Source organism: Camelus bactrianus, chromosome 21 (genome assembly GCF_048773025.1).
Source record: "Camelus bactrianus isolate YW-2024 breed Bactrian camel chromosome 21, ASM4877302v1, whole genome shotgun sequence".
Taxonomy (NCBI): domain Eukaryota; kingdom Metazoa; phylum Chordata; class Mammalia; order Artiodactyla; family Camelidae; genus Camelus; species Camelus bactrianus.
Genome location: NC_133559.1, coordinates 8,011,434 through 8,026,943, shown reverse-complemented (window position 1 = coordinate 8,026,943; position 15,510 = coordinate 8,011,434). Strand labels below are relative to the sequence as shown.

The 15,510-nt window shown below is 33.8% G+C and overlaps 1 protein-coding gene across 4 annotated transcripts in view; it reads left to right on the top strand.

The window, feature by feature from the left end:
- ASH1L (ASH1 like histone lysine methyltransferase) overlaps positions 1-15,510 on the top strand; it is a 152,440-nt gene that overhangs the window by 109,480 nt on the left and 27,450 nt on the right. For all 4 annotated transcript variants that reach the window (XM_010953932.3, XM_074349531.1, XM_010953931.3 and 1 more), the window contains 5 exons: positions 2,330-2,403; positions 4,133-4,178; positions 4,296-4,404; positions 9,405-9,611; positions 9,725-9,871. In XM_010953932.3, the coding sequence (XP_010952234.1) occupies positions 2,330-2,403; positions 4,133-4,178; positions 4,296-4,404; positions 9,405-9,611; positions 9,725-9,871 (583 nt within the window). The remainder of the gene's footprint in view (positions 1-2,329; positions 2,404-4,132; positions 4,179-4,295; positions 4,405-9,404; positions 9,612-9,724; positions 9,872-15,510) is intronic.

Below are 15,510 nucleotides of genomic sequence, written 5' to 3'. Positions count from 1 at the left end.
ACAAGGTAGATTAATGGTTTCCAGTGACTGGGGGTAGGAGAGAATGGGGAGTGACTGCTAGTGGTTACAAGGTTTCTTTTGGAGATGATGAAAGTGTTCTGAAATAATTTTAATTATGTTAATTACAAATCTCTAAGGAAACAGCCAATGAGATATGTAGCGAGAAAGATTTATTTGAAGCACTTGGCTCTCACAGTTGTGGAGGCTGGCAAGTCCAAAATCTGCAGGTTAGGCTGACAGCATGGAGACTAAGAAAGCTGATGTTGCAGCTCAAGGAGTCTGAAGGCAGCATTCACTCTGTAGAGGTCAGTCTTTATTCTATTAAGGACTTCAGCTGATTGGATGAATCCTACCCACATTTTAGAGGATACTCTGCTCTCTTCAGACTCTTTTGATTTACGTGTTAATCTCATCTAAAAAATACCTTTACAGACACATCTAGAATAATATTTAACCAAATATTTGGGTACTGTGACCTAGCCAAGTTGACACATAAAATTAACCATCCTGTACACTAAAACCCACTGAAAAGAATACTTTAAAAAGCTAGATATTATGGTGTGTAAATTATGCCTTAATAGAGCTATAACTTTGAAAATGTGTATTATATTTATGTTGTTTTGATCAGGCATATATTTATCAAAAATTATAGTGATCATCCAATGCAAAAGAAGTTACAATGCTTTGAACATTATGGTCACAGGTACTTTTTTTTTAACTGAAGTATAGTCAGTTACAGTGTGTCAATTTCCTGTGTACAGTACAATGTCCCAGTCATGCATATACATATATTTGTTTTCATAGTCTTTTTCATTAAAGGTTATTACAGTATATTGAATATAGTTCCCTGTGCTGTATACAATAAATTTGTTTTTTAAATCAATTTTATATATAGTAGCTAACATTTGCAAATCTCAAACTCCCAAATTTATCCCTTCCTGTCCCATTTCCCCTAGTAATCATAAGATTGTTTACTACATAAGATTTTGAGTCTTTTTCTGTTTTGTAGATGAGTTCATTAGTGTCTTTTTTTTTTTATTCCACATATGAGTGATATTATATGGTATTTTTCTCTCTCTTTATGGCTTCATTTAGAATGACCATCTCTAGATCCATCCATGTTGCTGCAAATGGCATTATTTAATCTTTTTATGGCTGAGTAGTATTCCATTGTATAAATATACCACAACTTCTTTATCTAGTCTTCTGTCGATGGACATTTAGATTGCTTCCATGTCTTGGCTATTGTATACAGTGCTGCTATGAACACTGGGGTGCATGTATCTTTTCAAATTAGAGTTCCCTGTGGATATATGCCCAGAAGTGGGATTGCTGGATCATATGTGAGTCTATTTTCAGTTTTTTGAGGAATCTCCATATTGTTTTCCATAATGGCTGCACCAAACTACATTCCCACCAAGAGTGTAGGAGTGTTCCCTTTTCTCCACAGCCTCTACAGCATTTATTGTTTGTGGACTTTTGAATGATGGCCATTCTGATTGGTGTGAGGTGATACCTCATTGTAGTTTTGATTTGCATTCTTCTGATAATAGCGATATTGAGCATTTTTTTCATTTGCCTATTGGCCATTTGTATACGACCTATGTATTTTTGGTAGTAAACTTGCTATGCTAGTTTTATATAAGCTACTATCGAATCATAACATGGAAGCAACCTCAGTGTCCATCAACAGATGAATGAATGAAGATGTGATGTGTATGTATAATAGACTATTACTTGGTCATAAAAAAAAGAAGAGTGAAATGTTGCCATTTATAGCAACATGGATGGACCTAGAGATTATCATACTAAGTGAAGAAAGTCAGACAGAGAAAGACAAATATTATATGATATCACTTATATGTGTGGCCTTAAAAAAAAAATACAAAACAGAACAGACTCACAGAGGTAGAAAACAAACTTGTGGTTACCAAAGGGGAAAAGGAAGGGAGTATAAATTAGGAGTATGGGATTAACAGATACGCACCACTATATAAAACAGATAAAAAGAATTTACTGTATAGCATAGGAAACTATATACAATATTTTGTAAAACCTATAATGGAAAAGAATATATATATTAATCACTTCACTGTATACCTGAAACTTATATAATACTAAATATCAACTATATTTCAATTAAAAAAATATCTTTAGCACATACCACATGGTGCACAGTGGAAAAGGGTAGCTAAAATTAAAAATTGGTGATGGAAAAACCCATAAAATTAAATCTCTATTTTTCTAGTCAGTGCATATTAAATCTTGGGGATATATGGTTTTTTGTGTGTGAATAGATATTGAAATTGATAGTATTTTTTTGTTTCAGGAAAATATTTAAGGCAAAAGAGAATTGATTTCCAGCTTCCCTATGATATTCTTTGGCAGTGGAAACATAATCAGGTACGGGCCTTTCTTACTATGTTTCGTCTTAAGTAGTAAATGAGGGCAGAGGGGAATACAAGTCTTTTTCTCTGCCTTCCGTTATGCTCTCATCTTAGGAAGTATAGAGAAGTATCCCTGTGAAGGTTAGACTAAGAAAAATGAATTTGCATCCATATTTAATGTGACCTATTTGCCTTTACTCTTACTTCAAAATAGCAGTAAGTTCCTGCTTCCTTAGGCAACCTTCTGTTATTATTCTGGACTTTTATTTTGGTAGCACAGATTTTGTTCTGTAAGAATCCTGTTTGATGCAGGTCTCAGGAGAATTTAGATGTACTGCCAGCAGCACTAAGAAATTTCAAGCTTTATTTTTGTTGGCTCCTTCCCATCAGTTTGGAATTTATTTTTCACGTACAAAAGAGATTCTTCTACCAAAGGAAACAGGGAGACTGTTTAACACTCTTGTACTTTTAAAAGATCTCTAAATATATTGGAAACTAAAAATGGGAAAGTGCTGTTTTTCTCTCTTGCTTTCCTAATTGAAAAGTTTCCCCAGTAATTTTTGTATTAAGCTCTAGCCCCCGACTGAAGACTGAGAAATAGAAGCAGTCATGCAAATAAGCTAAATAAGCTCCTGAGATATGCCAAAATTCCACCAAAGTTTAATTTTGGAAAACCAAAAGCAGTGGACATTCCCTTCTGCATTCTCTTCTCTGGTGGCCTCTCTTGAGTTCTAAGAGGATCAATATGTTAGATATTTGTCTCAGAGAGTTCCTATGGAGGAGATAGTGCTTTGACTCTCTACCCACTGAGAAATGGTGGTGGGATTATTCTTATAGATTAATACACTCTAGCTTAAACCAAGTTGCTTTTTGTTTATTTGTTTTTATACTCTCTTCTGTGGTAAAACACAGAACAACTAATATATTTTTTTCTAATGCATTCTTTTTATATGTATTTTTAAATTTTTTTAAAAAATCAAAGTATAGTCAGTTTACAGTGTGTCAATTTCTGGTATACAGCATAGTATTTCAGTCATACATAAACATACATGTATTAGTTTTCATATTCTTTTTCATTACAGGTTACTACAAAGATATTGAATATAGTTTCCCATGGTATACAGAAGAAACTTGTTAATCTTTTTTATATACAGTACTTAATATTTGCTCTTAATGCATTCTTGATTGCAGTGTGAAAGCTCCATTATCCTGCCTGCCATCTCCCCTTTATTCACTAAATTAATTGCCTTAATTAAAATGTGAAATGTATTTTCCTACAACATTCACCCTGAAAAAGCCAGGGTACTCATCTTGTTAATTTTATGTATCTACCCAGACCATCTAAACAAGCCCTGGACAAATTTTCCTTTCTTTTCAGAGAGTCAAATATAATCTCAGTTTATCCAAATGAATAGTTTTGATCTGCAATATGATTTTCATTTAAGTTTGTCCAGCAATATACTGAAGATACATCTAATTCAAAATGTATTCTAGACTACTTAATATTTCTTCTGTTGAATCTAGTTTTCTCTTACCCTGATCTAGTAAGCAACCTTTTATTTCTGGGTAAAATGTAATCATACCAAGAGCTTCCCTCAAATGTATCCAACCCAGAAAGTCTTGTAAATATTTCTATATGACCAGAGTTCATGGATAATTTCCTCTATTTTTAGTGATTGATGCTGTTGTCTGGCACTTGAAGTTGAATGCTGTATCAAGATATTTCTATTTTTTTTTTCTTCTAGCTCTACAAAAAACCAGATGTCCCACTATATAAAAAAATTCGTTCAAGTGAGTAACTTGGGAGCTATTTTTTCTGCCTCTATACCATCAATGTTGTTCTTAGCCTGGCACTTAAAAAAATTAACCTATATGTTCACAAACTATTCTTTGCTATCCCCTCTCAAGATGTCTACGTTGATGTCAAACCCCTTTCTGGTTATGAGGCTACCACCTGTAACTGTAAGAAGCCAGATGATGACACCAGAAAGGGCTGTGTGGATGACTGCCTCAACAGGTACTGTAGTAAACTGACTCCTCTATGAGCATAGGCTTTTAAGATCTATAAGACACTTTACTTAGAGGGAAAGGTTAAATAGGCTCTTTGATTTCCCCTCAAGAAGTTGTACAAAGATATATAAAACCTAATTAATGGACTGTCTTGGCCTACTATTACAAAATATCTTAGACTTAAACAACAGAGATTAATTTCTCATAGTTCTAGAGGCTGGGAATTCGAGATCAGAATGCCAGCAGATGCAGTATCTGGTGAGAGCCCACTTTCCTGGCTTATAGACAGCTGCCTTCTCCTTATATGCTCACATGGCTTTTCCTCAGTGCATGCTTGTGATGGAGAGAAATTTCTCTCTCTCTTCCTAGGACACAAATCTCATTATGAGGTTCCCACCCTCGTGACCTTATATAAACCTGCTTACCTCCCAAAGGCCCTACTTCCAAATATCATCATCACATTGGGAGCTAGGGCTTTAACTATGAATTTTGAGGGAACATACTCAGCCCATAACATGGGCTAAATAGCGTAACAGAAAAACAATACGATTTATGTACCTAGGTTTAAATTCTCTTACTACTTATGATACCTGAGGAAAGTTATTTAACGCCTCTAATAAAAATAATACCTTACTTATCAGGGGGTTATAAGGATTATATGAAACAATGTTTATAATGTATTAACCACAGTTCTAGAAATCTTAGATCTCAGTATATGGTAGCCATAAAGAGGGAGTAAAAGTAGAATGATGGCAGTGAGAAAGAAGGCCATGATATATGGGGGGAAATTAAGTTGATAAACTGTTAACATATAGCAGATATACACCTGATGATTGAGTCATCGAGGCTAGTGAGAGATGGTAAATCTATTGTCATAGATTGGAAGTATGGAATCTAACTAGCGTGGAAATAAAAATTATGATTTTGATCTGGGACTACTGAGTTTTAAATGACATTGAGATTTCAAAATGGAAATGTCTAATAGACATTGTCTACAAAGGAGTAGAGATAGAATTTGTTGGTTTTAGTAACGTAAGCAGATTTACAGCAAAAAAGAAACAGTGAACTTCACATCAATGCTTCTTGTTCTAGATAGCTTTCCTGGCCAAATAAACTGCTTCCCTGGTCTTGATCTCTAGTCAACTGTTCTTTAGGCTGAGGGAATCAGTGTTTCTGCTTTAACATGCCAGTTGGGAAATTCTACCTTACCTACATCACTGTAAATTTACATCTTGTCATTGTACATACGCACAGATGTACATAGTAGTAATAGCTTGGTGGTATAGATAGTCGGGGTTCTGTCACCAATTTTTTTCACTCCCAAATATATGCACTTTTATGGATCATTATAGTCCACGAGCTCATACTTCTTAGGTTGATATGTCAGTGTTTGAACAACATTCTCCTGTTGTTCATCATTCAAGCTGTTTTTAATGTTTTGCTATTAAAAATGGCACTACTGTGAAACTCTGTGTAGATTCCTTTTTTTACCCTTAGAGTGTATTCACAAAAGAAGAAATATCCCCAAAAGAAAATACCTGTATGAACTATATGAACATATATATAATTCTTACTATATACTATCCAGTAACTCATAAATTATTGAGTTAATTACCACCAATATATAAATATATTTATTTTCCCATAGTTCCACCTCTTTGAATAGTAACATCTAACTTTATTTCTAGTGCTTTAGTATTTCATTTTAATATATGAAAGTATGATATGTCCTTAGGGTTGTTTATGTGTGCATTTCTTTAGATGCTAACATTACTGTGTCTTTTTATATGATATTTTATTGTCTCTGAAATTATCATCATAATAGCTGCTGCCTCATTGCTTATTTTTTCTTTCTCACAATAGTCCAAGGAGGTAGGTGATAATTTTACATTGTATAGATGAAGGAACCTAGAATATTGATAATAAATTGCTCTATATTACACAATACAAGTGACAGAGACAGAATTTGAACCCACATGTGTTTGATTCAAGTCATGTTCTTTCCACTGTACCATACTACTTATATAAGTAGTTAGTCTTTTAATTACTTAAAAATTGAAATTTGAATATTTATCTTTACATAATTATGTTGATTCTCTTAAATCATGTAGTATGGGTATCATATTTACTTTTCTCATTATGTTGCCATTGTTCAAAAAAAAAAAAAACTTAACCCTGAATAAGAAATAAACAAACCCTCAGATACAATGCTGCCAACTTTGTGTCATGAGAATGTGATACTATATCATCATGCATGTGGTAAATTCACAAATAACTAAGAAAAATTGAAATATGCTATTCAGTGGGTGCTTCCTTAATATATTTAAAAGTAACCCGTGTAAAGATTCAATTAAATGGTGCTACCTAAAATGTAGGATGGCTTTGTCTTTCCTCTTGTATTCAAAGTTCTGTAAATATATGAAGGAGTGGGGGAATTAAACAATCTGCAGCGTCCACTTTCCACATCTAGGTAAGACTTATATGTAGAACTGTACTCACTTGCACATAGCCCAAGGAAAACTTGATTTAGGACTATCTTTAAAGCACATAATGAGTTTTTACAGTTACTTCAAATAAATATGTTAAAAATTTGTTCTCCTCTCTCACAACTTTAGGAATTACCAACATTGTTTTTAAATTCTGCAAATCTTCCCTGTGGGTTCTTGTTTCTGTATGCCATCCATATCAAACCCATTACTTCAGAACATTCCTCATTCCCTAAAGCAGAGTCCTAATAATTCATTCCAAGCTACTTTTTAACCCTGTACCCATTTGCTCACAGCATGTACAGAGTACATTCCCTCAGCTTTCCACAGAAACAGACATAGTATATAAAAAAAACTGAATACTTAGGGGAAAATGAAAGTATATTGCCTGGTGAGATTTATAATGCCACTAGTAGTGATTACTCTCAGAGTTCACAGGCCCTAAACTGAACATCAGGGTCCCTGTCTAACTCCCTATTATACTCTATCTGTTCTCCTTTATTGAGTACAGTGCACTTCCACATACCCACCAGTGAGAATCTCTAGGATCTTTCACCTACTGCTCTAGTAGAACCCTAGGTCCTCAGATTCTTGGTCCCAAAAAGTCAGGACAGTCGTCTCCTCTGCCTCTAAGACTTATTCCTTCCTGACCTGGCATGATTCATCGCGGAAACATTCATTTCATCTAAGTAAAAACCCATTTCCACTCACAGGGAATGGTCTGACCTCCATAGCTAGTTAAGTCAATCACACTATACATTTCTCAGTGACTGTTTAACCTTAAGTCTTACCATGTGCGGGAAACAGCAGTCTAGTTCTGTATTTAAAGGGGAAAAAAATTACCTAGTTTTTCAAAGGTGTTATCTGGCTGAAGATAATGGTAATTTATATTGCTTAATCTAAGACTTCACATCTTAGCTTGCAGCATCTACTTTAAGATTTTAATAAGTTTATAGTTTTGTTTTCCAGATAATGAATAGAAACACATTTTAATTTTTATACAATTAAAGGACTTATCTTGGTTATTTATCAGAACAAATGGAATATATTTCAATACCATCAACTCTAGAAACCACAAATTTTCAGCAACCTCTGAATTATTGTTCTCTGGCTGATGTTTTTGGAAATTGAATTCTCTTTCATCTCAGTACTCTGTTATACTTATGTTTTAGTTCTTTTTTATGTTTTAGTTATTTTATCCACCAAAAGTTCATTGTTGTATGTGTTAATGAGGTATGATGAAAGTATAGGTGGTATATTATGAATAGGGTTGCAATTAAAACCATGAAAATAAATAAGCCTTCTGAAGAGAAGAGCAAGGAATGTGCCATGGAAAGTAGGGGGGGTGGGGGAAAGGATTCCTGTTAAAAAAAAAAAAAAGACAGGAATTGTTATTGGAGAGGTGAAGAATCCATTATCATAAAAGATCAAGAAAGCCCAAAAAAGAGGACACTTTTAGGAGGGATATTTAACAGTATACATGCAGCAAAGAAGTCAGCAAAAGAAGGAATAAATGCGGTGAATTTGACAGTAAGGCAGTGTCCTTACAAGTTAATCTGATTGCCTTAAATTGAAGAACAATCCAGTGGATACTTTCTCTGCTTACTGCTTCTTTATGTGATTTAACACTGTACGCTGTTTGCCCTGTAGATAAAGATAATAGTTTTTGGAAGAATAAATCAAACAACTCTGAAAGTACTTTAAATTGTAGAGTGTTAAATACTTTATTTACAAGATTTGTAAATTATGCTTTTAAATATAACATGATATTTTGAATCTATTTGAATTCTTGATTCTTCTTTGTTTTAATCATGTTAAATACCCTTACTGGGATTCCAAACTATACACCAAAACTAAATGTCTTCTATAAAAGATCTAGAAATTTAAAAAAAGAAAATAATGAGAAGACACATGCATAACAACTTTCAACTACTATCTCTAGAAGTTTTTACTTGTTATTCACTAGAGATTATAGGTTCAGCAGTCATATAGTCTGAAAATGTTATTTCCAATATGGATATGTCATTTACACTAATGAAATGTAAATTTTCTATAAAACAACAATGTGAATGTACTGAACACTTAAAAATGGCTATAATGGTAAATGTTACAATGTCAATTTTATGCCTATTTTACCACAACTTTTAAAAACAATCTGTAAATGGCTGTGAGCTATTTCAAAGCAATAGTACAGTATAATTATCAAATTATTAATTCCTTTATGGATTACAGTTCATTTATTCTTAGCACAGAGCTAAATATGACAGTGTTTACCGAGGATCCTGAGTGAGCAATTTAGGTTAATAATATACAAGAAGCATCCGTGTTTGCAACTTGACTTGGAAATTTTCAGTATTGTTAATTTTTGAACTTATACATTATTACCTGTTAACCAATCTAACCTTATTAAAATAAAAATTAATTTTATGCATTTATTTTTAAAATTCCTATAAAACAAAAAATGGGTTCATGAAGGCATGTATAATGTTAATTTATATGTAATTATTCGTTTTCTTCCTAGAATGATCTTTGCTGAGTGTTCCCCCAACACTTGCCCCTGTGGTGAGCAGTGCTGTAACCAGAGGATACAAAGGCATGAGTGGGTGCAATGTCTAGAACGATTCCGAGCTGAGGAAAAAGGATGGGGAATCAGAACCAAAGAACCCCTAAAAGCTGGACAGTTCATCATTGAATACCTTGGGGAGGTTGTCAGTGAACAGGAGTTCAGGTACAGTAGTAAATGATACTCCAGTAAAGTGGCAAAGGTACCAGATTAGAATGGAAAAATGGAACATTTGAAATTGGCTTTAATTGGCTTTCAATCATTTCCCTCCTCTTTAGGAACAGGATGATTGAGCAGTATCATAATCACAGTGACCACTATTGTCTGAACCTGGATAGTGGGATGGTAATTGACAGTTACCGCATGGGAAATGAGGCCCGATTCATCAACCACAGCTGTGACCCAAATTGTGAAATGCAGAAATGGTAAGAAAGCAGGGGAAGGTGAAGCTAAGAATCCGACAGAGCAGAAGGCATTGAGGACATACAAAAGATTGATCTTTCCACAATTTCAATCTGTTTACACAAAGCAGCTCAGGCAGTTCCCTATTATACCAGATCCTCCAGGCAGAGAGTACGCTCATGCTGTTTCTTCACACTTCCTCCTAACTACTCATTCCCAGAAGAGTACATGTTAGATTATAAATAGATAAACAGACAGACAGACAGACAGACAGACAGATAAGAAAGAAAGAAAGAAAGAAAGAAAGAAAGAAAGAAAGAAAGAAAGAAAGAGAAAAGAAAGAAAAGAAAGAAAGAAAGGAACCTAATATTTATTGACTGCTTACCATATGCCAAGCACTATGTTACATGTTGTTACATCCATTTGCTCACTGGATTTGTCACAATGAGAAATAAAAGTAAGTGAAATAGATGAGAATCTAGTTGAGAAAGAAAAAATATATCTAAAAAATAATTCATAAAAGGTAACAGGATAGCAGAGGATCCTAAGAAAATGGTGGAGTAGGAAGCACCAGAAATCTATCTACTCTAAGACAGTTGCACTAGCAGAATCTGTCTGATAAAACTATTTTGGAACTCTGGAATCTGTTAAAGGCTTGCAACATCCAGAGGAAGGCTTAGATATTAAATTTCAGTTCATTTCAGTCAATTTGAGCTCTTAGCACAGGAGCAGCTACTTATCCCCTACCTCCATCTGTATGGCAGGCAGCTGTGCAGGTGTTCCTAGAATAGCTTACACATAGCTTGCAGAATCTAGAGTGGGTGAAAAAGACTCTGTCCTCTAAATATTGGGGATCTATGCTCTGATTACTGCTTCTGATTGGAGAGGTGCAGACATAAAGAGGCAGATAGCCATTGTACCTTCACCATTGTTGCAAATCCTTCTCTCTACAGCTGAAGTGACTTTTAGGAGATTTTAAAGGTGCCCTCTTTTCCCCCGCTTCCTAGTTTTTTGCTTTTCCCCTTTTGGGACACACATAAAAGACTACAGCATTCAAAAACAACTGCATATATGGGGAAAGATTAAAAGTGACTGTGTATACCCAAGGAAAGGATCAGAAAAGACATAAGGCAAAGTTTACACCTCAGGCTGATCTTTGGCACACAGACAGCCTACAACAATCAAAAAAACAAAAACAATAACAAACAGCAAACCTTGAGGAAAGGGGAGAATTTGATTTCCATAGTTACCGTATTATTACATTGAAATGTCCAGTGTTCAACAGAAAATCACAAGGAATACAAAGACACAAGAAGGTATGGCCCATTCAAAGGAAAAAAATAATTCAGTAGAATCTGTCTCTAAAATAGACTTAATGGCAGATATAGTACACAAAGATTTTCAAACAGCTGCCTTAATGATTCTCAAAGAACTAAAGAAAAATGTAGGTGAAGTCATGAAAATGATATTTGAACAAAATAGAAGTATCAATGAAAAGATAGAAAGCCTAAAAAGAAACAAAAAAATTCTAGAGCTGAAGAGTATAGTAATTGAAATGAAAAATTCACTAGACGGATTCAAAGACAGGTTTGGGCAGGCAGAAGAAAGAATTAGTAAACTTGAAGATGAGACAATGTAAATTATCATGCCTGAGAAACAGGAAAAAGATTGAAGAAAAGAGAACCCTAAGGGACCTTGTGATACCATCAAGCAGAACAACGCATATGTGTTGTGGATGTCCCAGAAGAAGACAGACAGAGGTAGAAATAATGGTTGAAAACTTCCCAGATTTCATAGAAGACATGAATATAAATATCCATGAAGCTTACCAAACTCCAAATAAGATGAACTAAAAGAGACTCATACCAGGACATATAATCAGACTTTCAAAAGACAAAGAGCAAATCTTGGAAGCATTAAGAGACGAGAATCATCATGTACAAGAGATCTCAATAAGAAAGTTTACAGATTCCTTTTCAGAATCTTTGGAGGCCAATATATGCAACATGCTAAAAGAAAACATCAACCAAGATTCTGATATGTGTCAAAACTGTTTGAAAGTGAGGAAGAAATCAAAACATTCCCCAATAAATGAATGCAGAGGGTGTTCTTGAGTACTAGTACTAGACCTACCCTGCAAAAATTTAGAATGGTCTCCTTCAAAGTGAAATGAAAGGATATTAGACAGTATCAGCACCATGTAGAGAAATAAAGATTTCAATAAAAGTAAACACACAGGCAATTATAAAAGCTAGAGTTATTGTAACAGTGGTTTGTAACTATACTTTTGCTTTCTGCATGGTTTGAGAGACTAATGCATCTAAAGGGATTGTTATTTTTACGTACACAGTGCATAAAGATTTAATTTTGTGACAACACCTGAAAGGAGTAGAGACAGCTGTAAAGGAGCAGAGATTTTGTATGTTATTGAAGTTAAACTGCTGTAAGTAAAATTACAGTGTTATAACTTTAGTGTAATTCCCATGATAACCAGAAAGGCAATGGCTTTAGACATACACAAAAGGAAATTAGGAAGGAATTTAAACATTTTACTACAAAAAATTAACGAAATACTATAGAGAACAGGAATGCTGGCAGTGAGGGTCAAAAAGCTAAAGGGCATATAGAAAAATTGCACAATGACAGAAGTAATTCCCTCCTTATCAATAATTTAGTGATAAATGGGTTAAACTCTCCAAAAGAGAATGGAATTCAGCACCTTTTAAGATAAAAAACGATCAAAAAAATGGGTAAAGCAATGTACTTCTACATAATAAAGACTGTGTATGACAAGCCCACAGCTAACATCATACTCAATGGTAAAAGACTGAAAGCTTTTTCTCAAAGATAAGAACAAAACAAGGATGCCCACTCCTACCACTTTTATTCAACATAATACTGGAAATTCTAGCCAGAGCAGTTAGACAAGAAAAAAATAAAGGCAACCAAATCAAAAAGGAGGAAATAAAAACCGTCTGTTTGCAGAAGACATGTATAGAAAACCCTAAAGACTCCACCAAAAACTTTTAGAACTGATAATCAAATTCAGTAAAGTTGCAGGATACAAAATCAAAATATTAGTTGTGTTTTTATACACTAATAACTATCAGGAAAAAAAAAGAAAATCCCATATGCAATAGCATCAAAAATATAAAATACCTAGGAATACATTTAACCAAGGTGAAAGACTTGTATGCTGAAAACTGTAAGATACTGGGGAGAGAAATGCAGAAGGCACAAATAAATGAAAATGTGTTCTGTGCTCACAGATTTGAAGAATTAATAGTGTTTAAATGTCCATACTACCCAAAGCATCCTACAGATTCAATGCAATAAAAATAAAATTCCAATGGCATTTTTCACAGAAATAGAACAAATAATCCTAAAGTTTGTCAAACCACAAAAGACCTCAAATACCCAAAGCAGTCTTGAGAAAGAAGAACAAAGTTGAAGACATCACACTGTCTGATTTCAAACTATATTACAAGGCTATATTAATCAAAAGAGTATGGTATTGACAGACACTTAGATGAATGGAACAGAATGAAAGAGCCCAGAAATAAATTCATTTGTTTAGTCAGTTAATTTATGACAGAAGTGCCAAGAATATACAGTTGTCTTGTATATTGTCTTTTCAGTAATGGTCTCTTCAATAAATGGTGTTGGGAAAACTGGACTGTATCTTTCAACATACACAAAAATCAACTCAAAATGGATTAAAGCCTTGAACATAAGACTTAAAACTATAAAACTTCTATAAGAAAAACGGAGTGTTTTGACATCAGTCTTGACAATGATTTTTTTTTTTTTTTGGTTTTAACACCAGAAGCAAGGCAATAAAGGCAGAAATAAACAAATGAGACTACATCAAACTAAATATTTCTGTATTAGCAAAGGAAACCATCAAAATGAAAAGGCAATCTACAGAGTGGGAGAAAATATTTGCAAATTTTGTAAGGGGTTAATATCAAAAATATATAAGGAAATCGTACAAATCAATGGCAAAAAAAATCCAATTAAATATAAGCAGAAGATCTGAATAGACATCTTCTTAAAGAAGACATAAAAGATACATGAGATAAAAGCCAACAGATACATGAAAAGATGCTTACATTACCAGTCATCAGGGAAATGCAAGTCAAAACCACAAGATATCGCTTCATCCCTGTGAGAATGTCTGTTATCATAATGACAGGAAATAACAAGTTTTGATGAGGATATGGAGAAAAGGGAAACCTTGCACCGTTGATGGGAATGTAAATTGGTGCAGTCACTTTAAAACAACATAGGGAGGTTAGAACTGCCATACAATCCAGCAATTTCATTTCTGGGTATTTATCTGAAGGAAATGGAAACAGTAAGTTGAGAAGATATCTATACCCCCATGTTTATTGCAACATCATTTACAGTAGCTAAGACATGGAAACAACCCAAGTATCAATCAGTGGATGAATGGATAAAATGTGTATATATACAATGGAATATTAGTCATAAAATTGAAGGAAATCTTCAAAGAAACCAGCAAACAACTACTGATAAAATGAACATGATGTAAAAGAAGGAAAAATAAAGGAAACCCTGCCATTTGCAAAAATATAGATGGACCTTGAGGGTATTATGCTAAATGAAATAAATCAGACAGAAAGACAGGTACCATATGATCTCACTAATATGCAGAATCTTAGTGGGGCAGGGGGAGGGTTGGGACTGAACTCTTAGATACAGATCAGTGGTTGCCAGAGGTGCAGGTTTGAAGGCTGGGCAGAATGAGTGAAGGTGGTTCAAATAAAATAAATAAGACCTGAGGATATAAGGCATAGCATGGTAACTATAGTTAATAATACTGTTTTGTATATTTGAAATTTGCTAAGAGAGTAGTGAATTATAAAGATCTCATGACAAGAAAACAGTTTGATACTATATGTGGTGATAAATGTTAACTAGACTCATTGATGATCATTTTGCAATATATGCATATATTGAATCATTTTGTTATACACCTGAAACTAATACAATGTTATATGCCAATTATGTCTCAATTTTTCTTAAAAGATTGGCAGAATAGATTAAAAACACATGATCCAACTGTATACTGTCTATAAGAGACACATTTGAGACCCAAAGACACAAACAGGTTGAAAGTGAAAGGATGGAAAAAGATATTCCATGTAAATAATAACCAAAAGAGAGCAAAAATGGCTGTACTTATATCAGTCAAAATAGACTTTAAACCCCAAAAGTTTAAAAGAGACAAAGAAGAACATAAGTTTTAATAAAAGATTCAGTACAGCAAAAAGGTATAACAATTATAAACATTTATATACATAATGACAGGACCTCAAAATATATGAAGCAAAAACTGACAGTTGAAGGGAGAAATATTTCTACAATAATAATTGGATATTTCAATACTTCATTCAAAATAAAGGATGGAACAACCAGACATGATGAGTATGGAGTAGAGGACTTAACTCAATAAACCAACTTGATTTAAAAGACATATACAGAATACTCCACCCAACAATAACAGAATTTACATTCTTCTCAAGTGCACATGGGACATTTTCTGGGATAGACTATATGTTAGGTCCCAAATTCAGTCTCAATAGATTTTAAAAGACATATATCATAGACAGTATCTTCTCTGACACTAAGGATAATG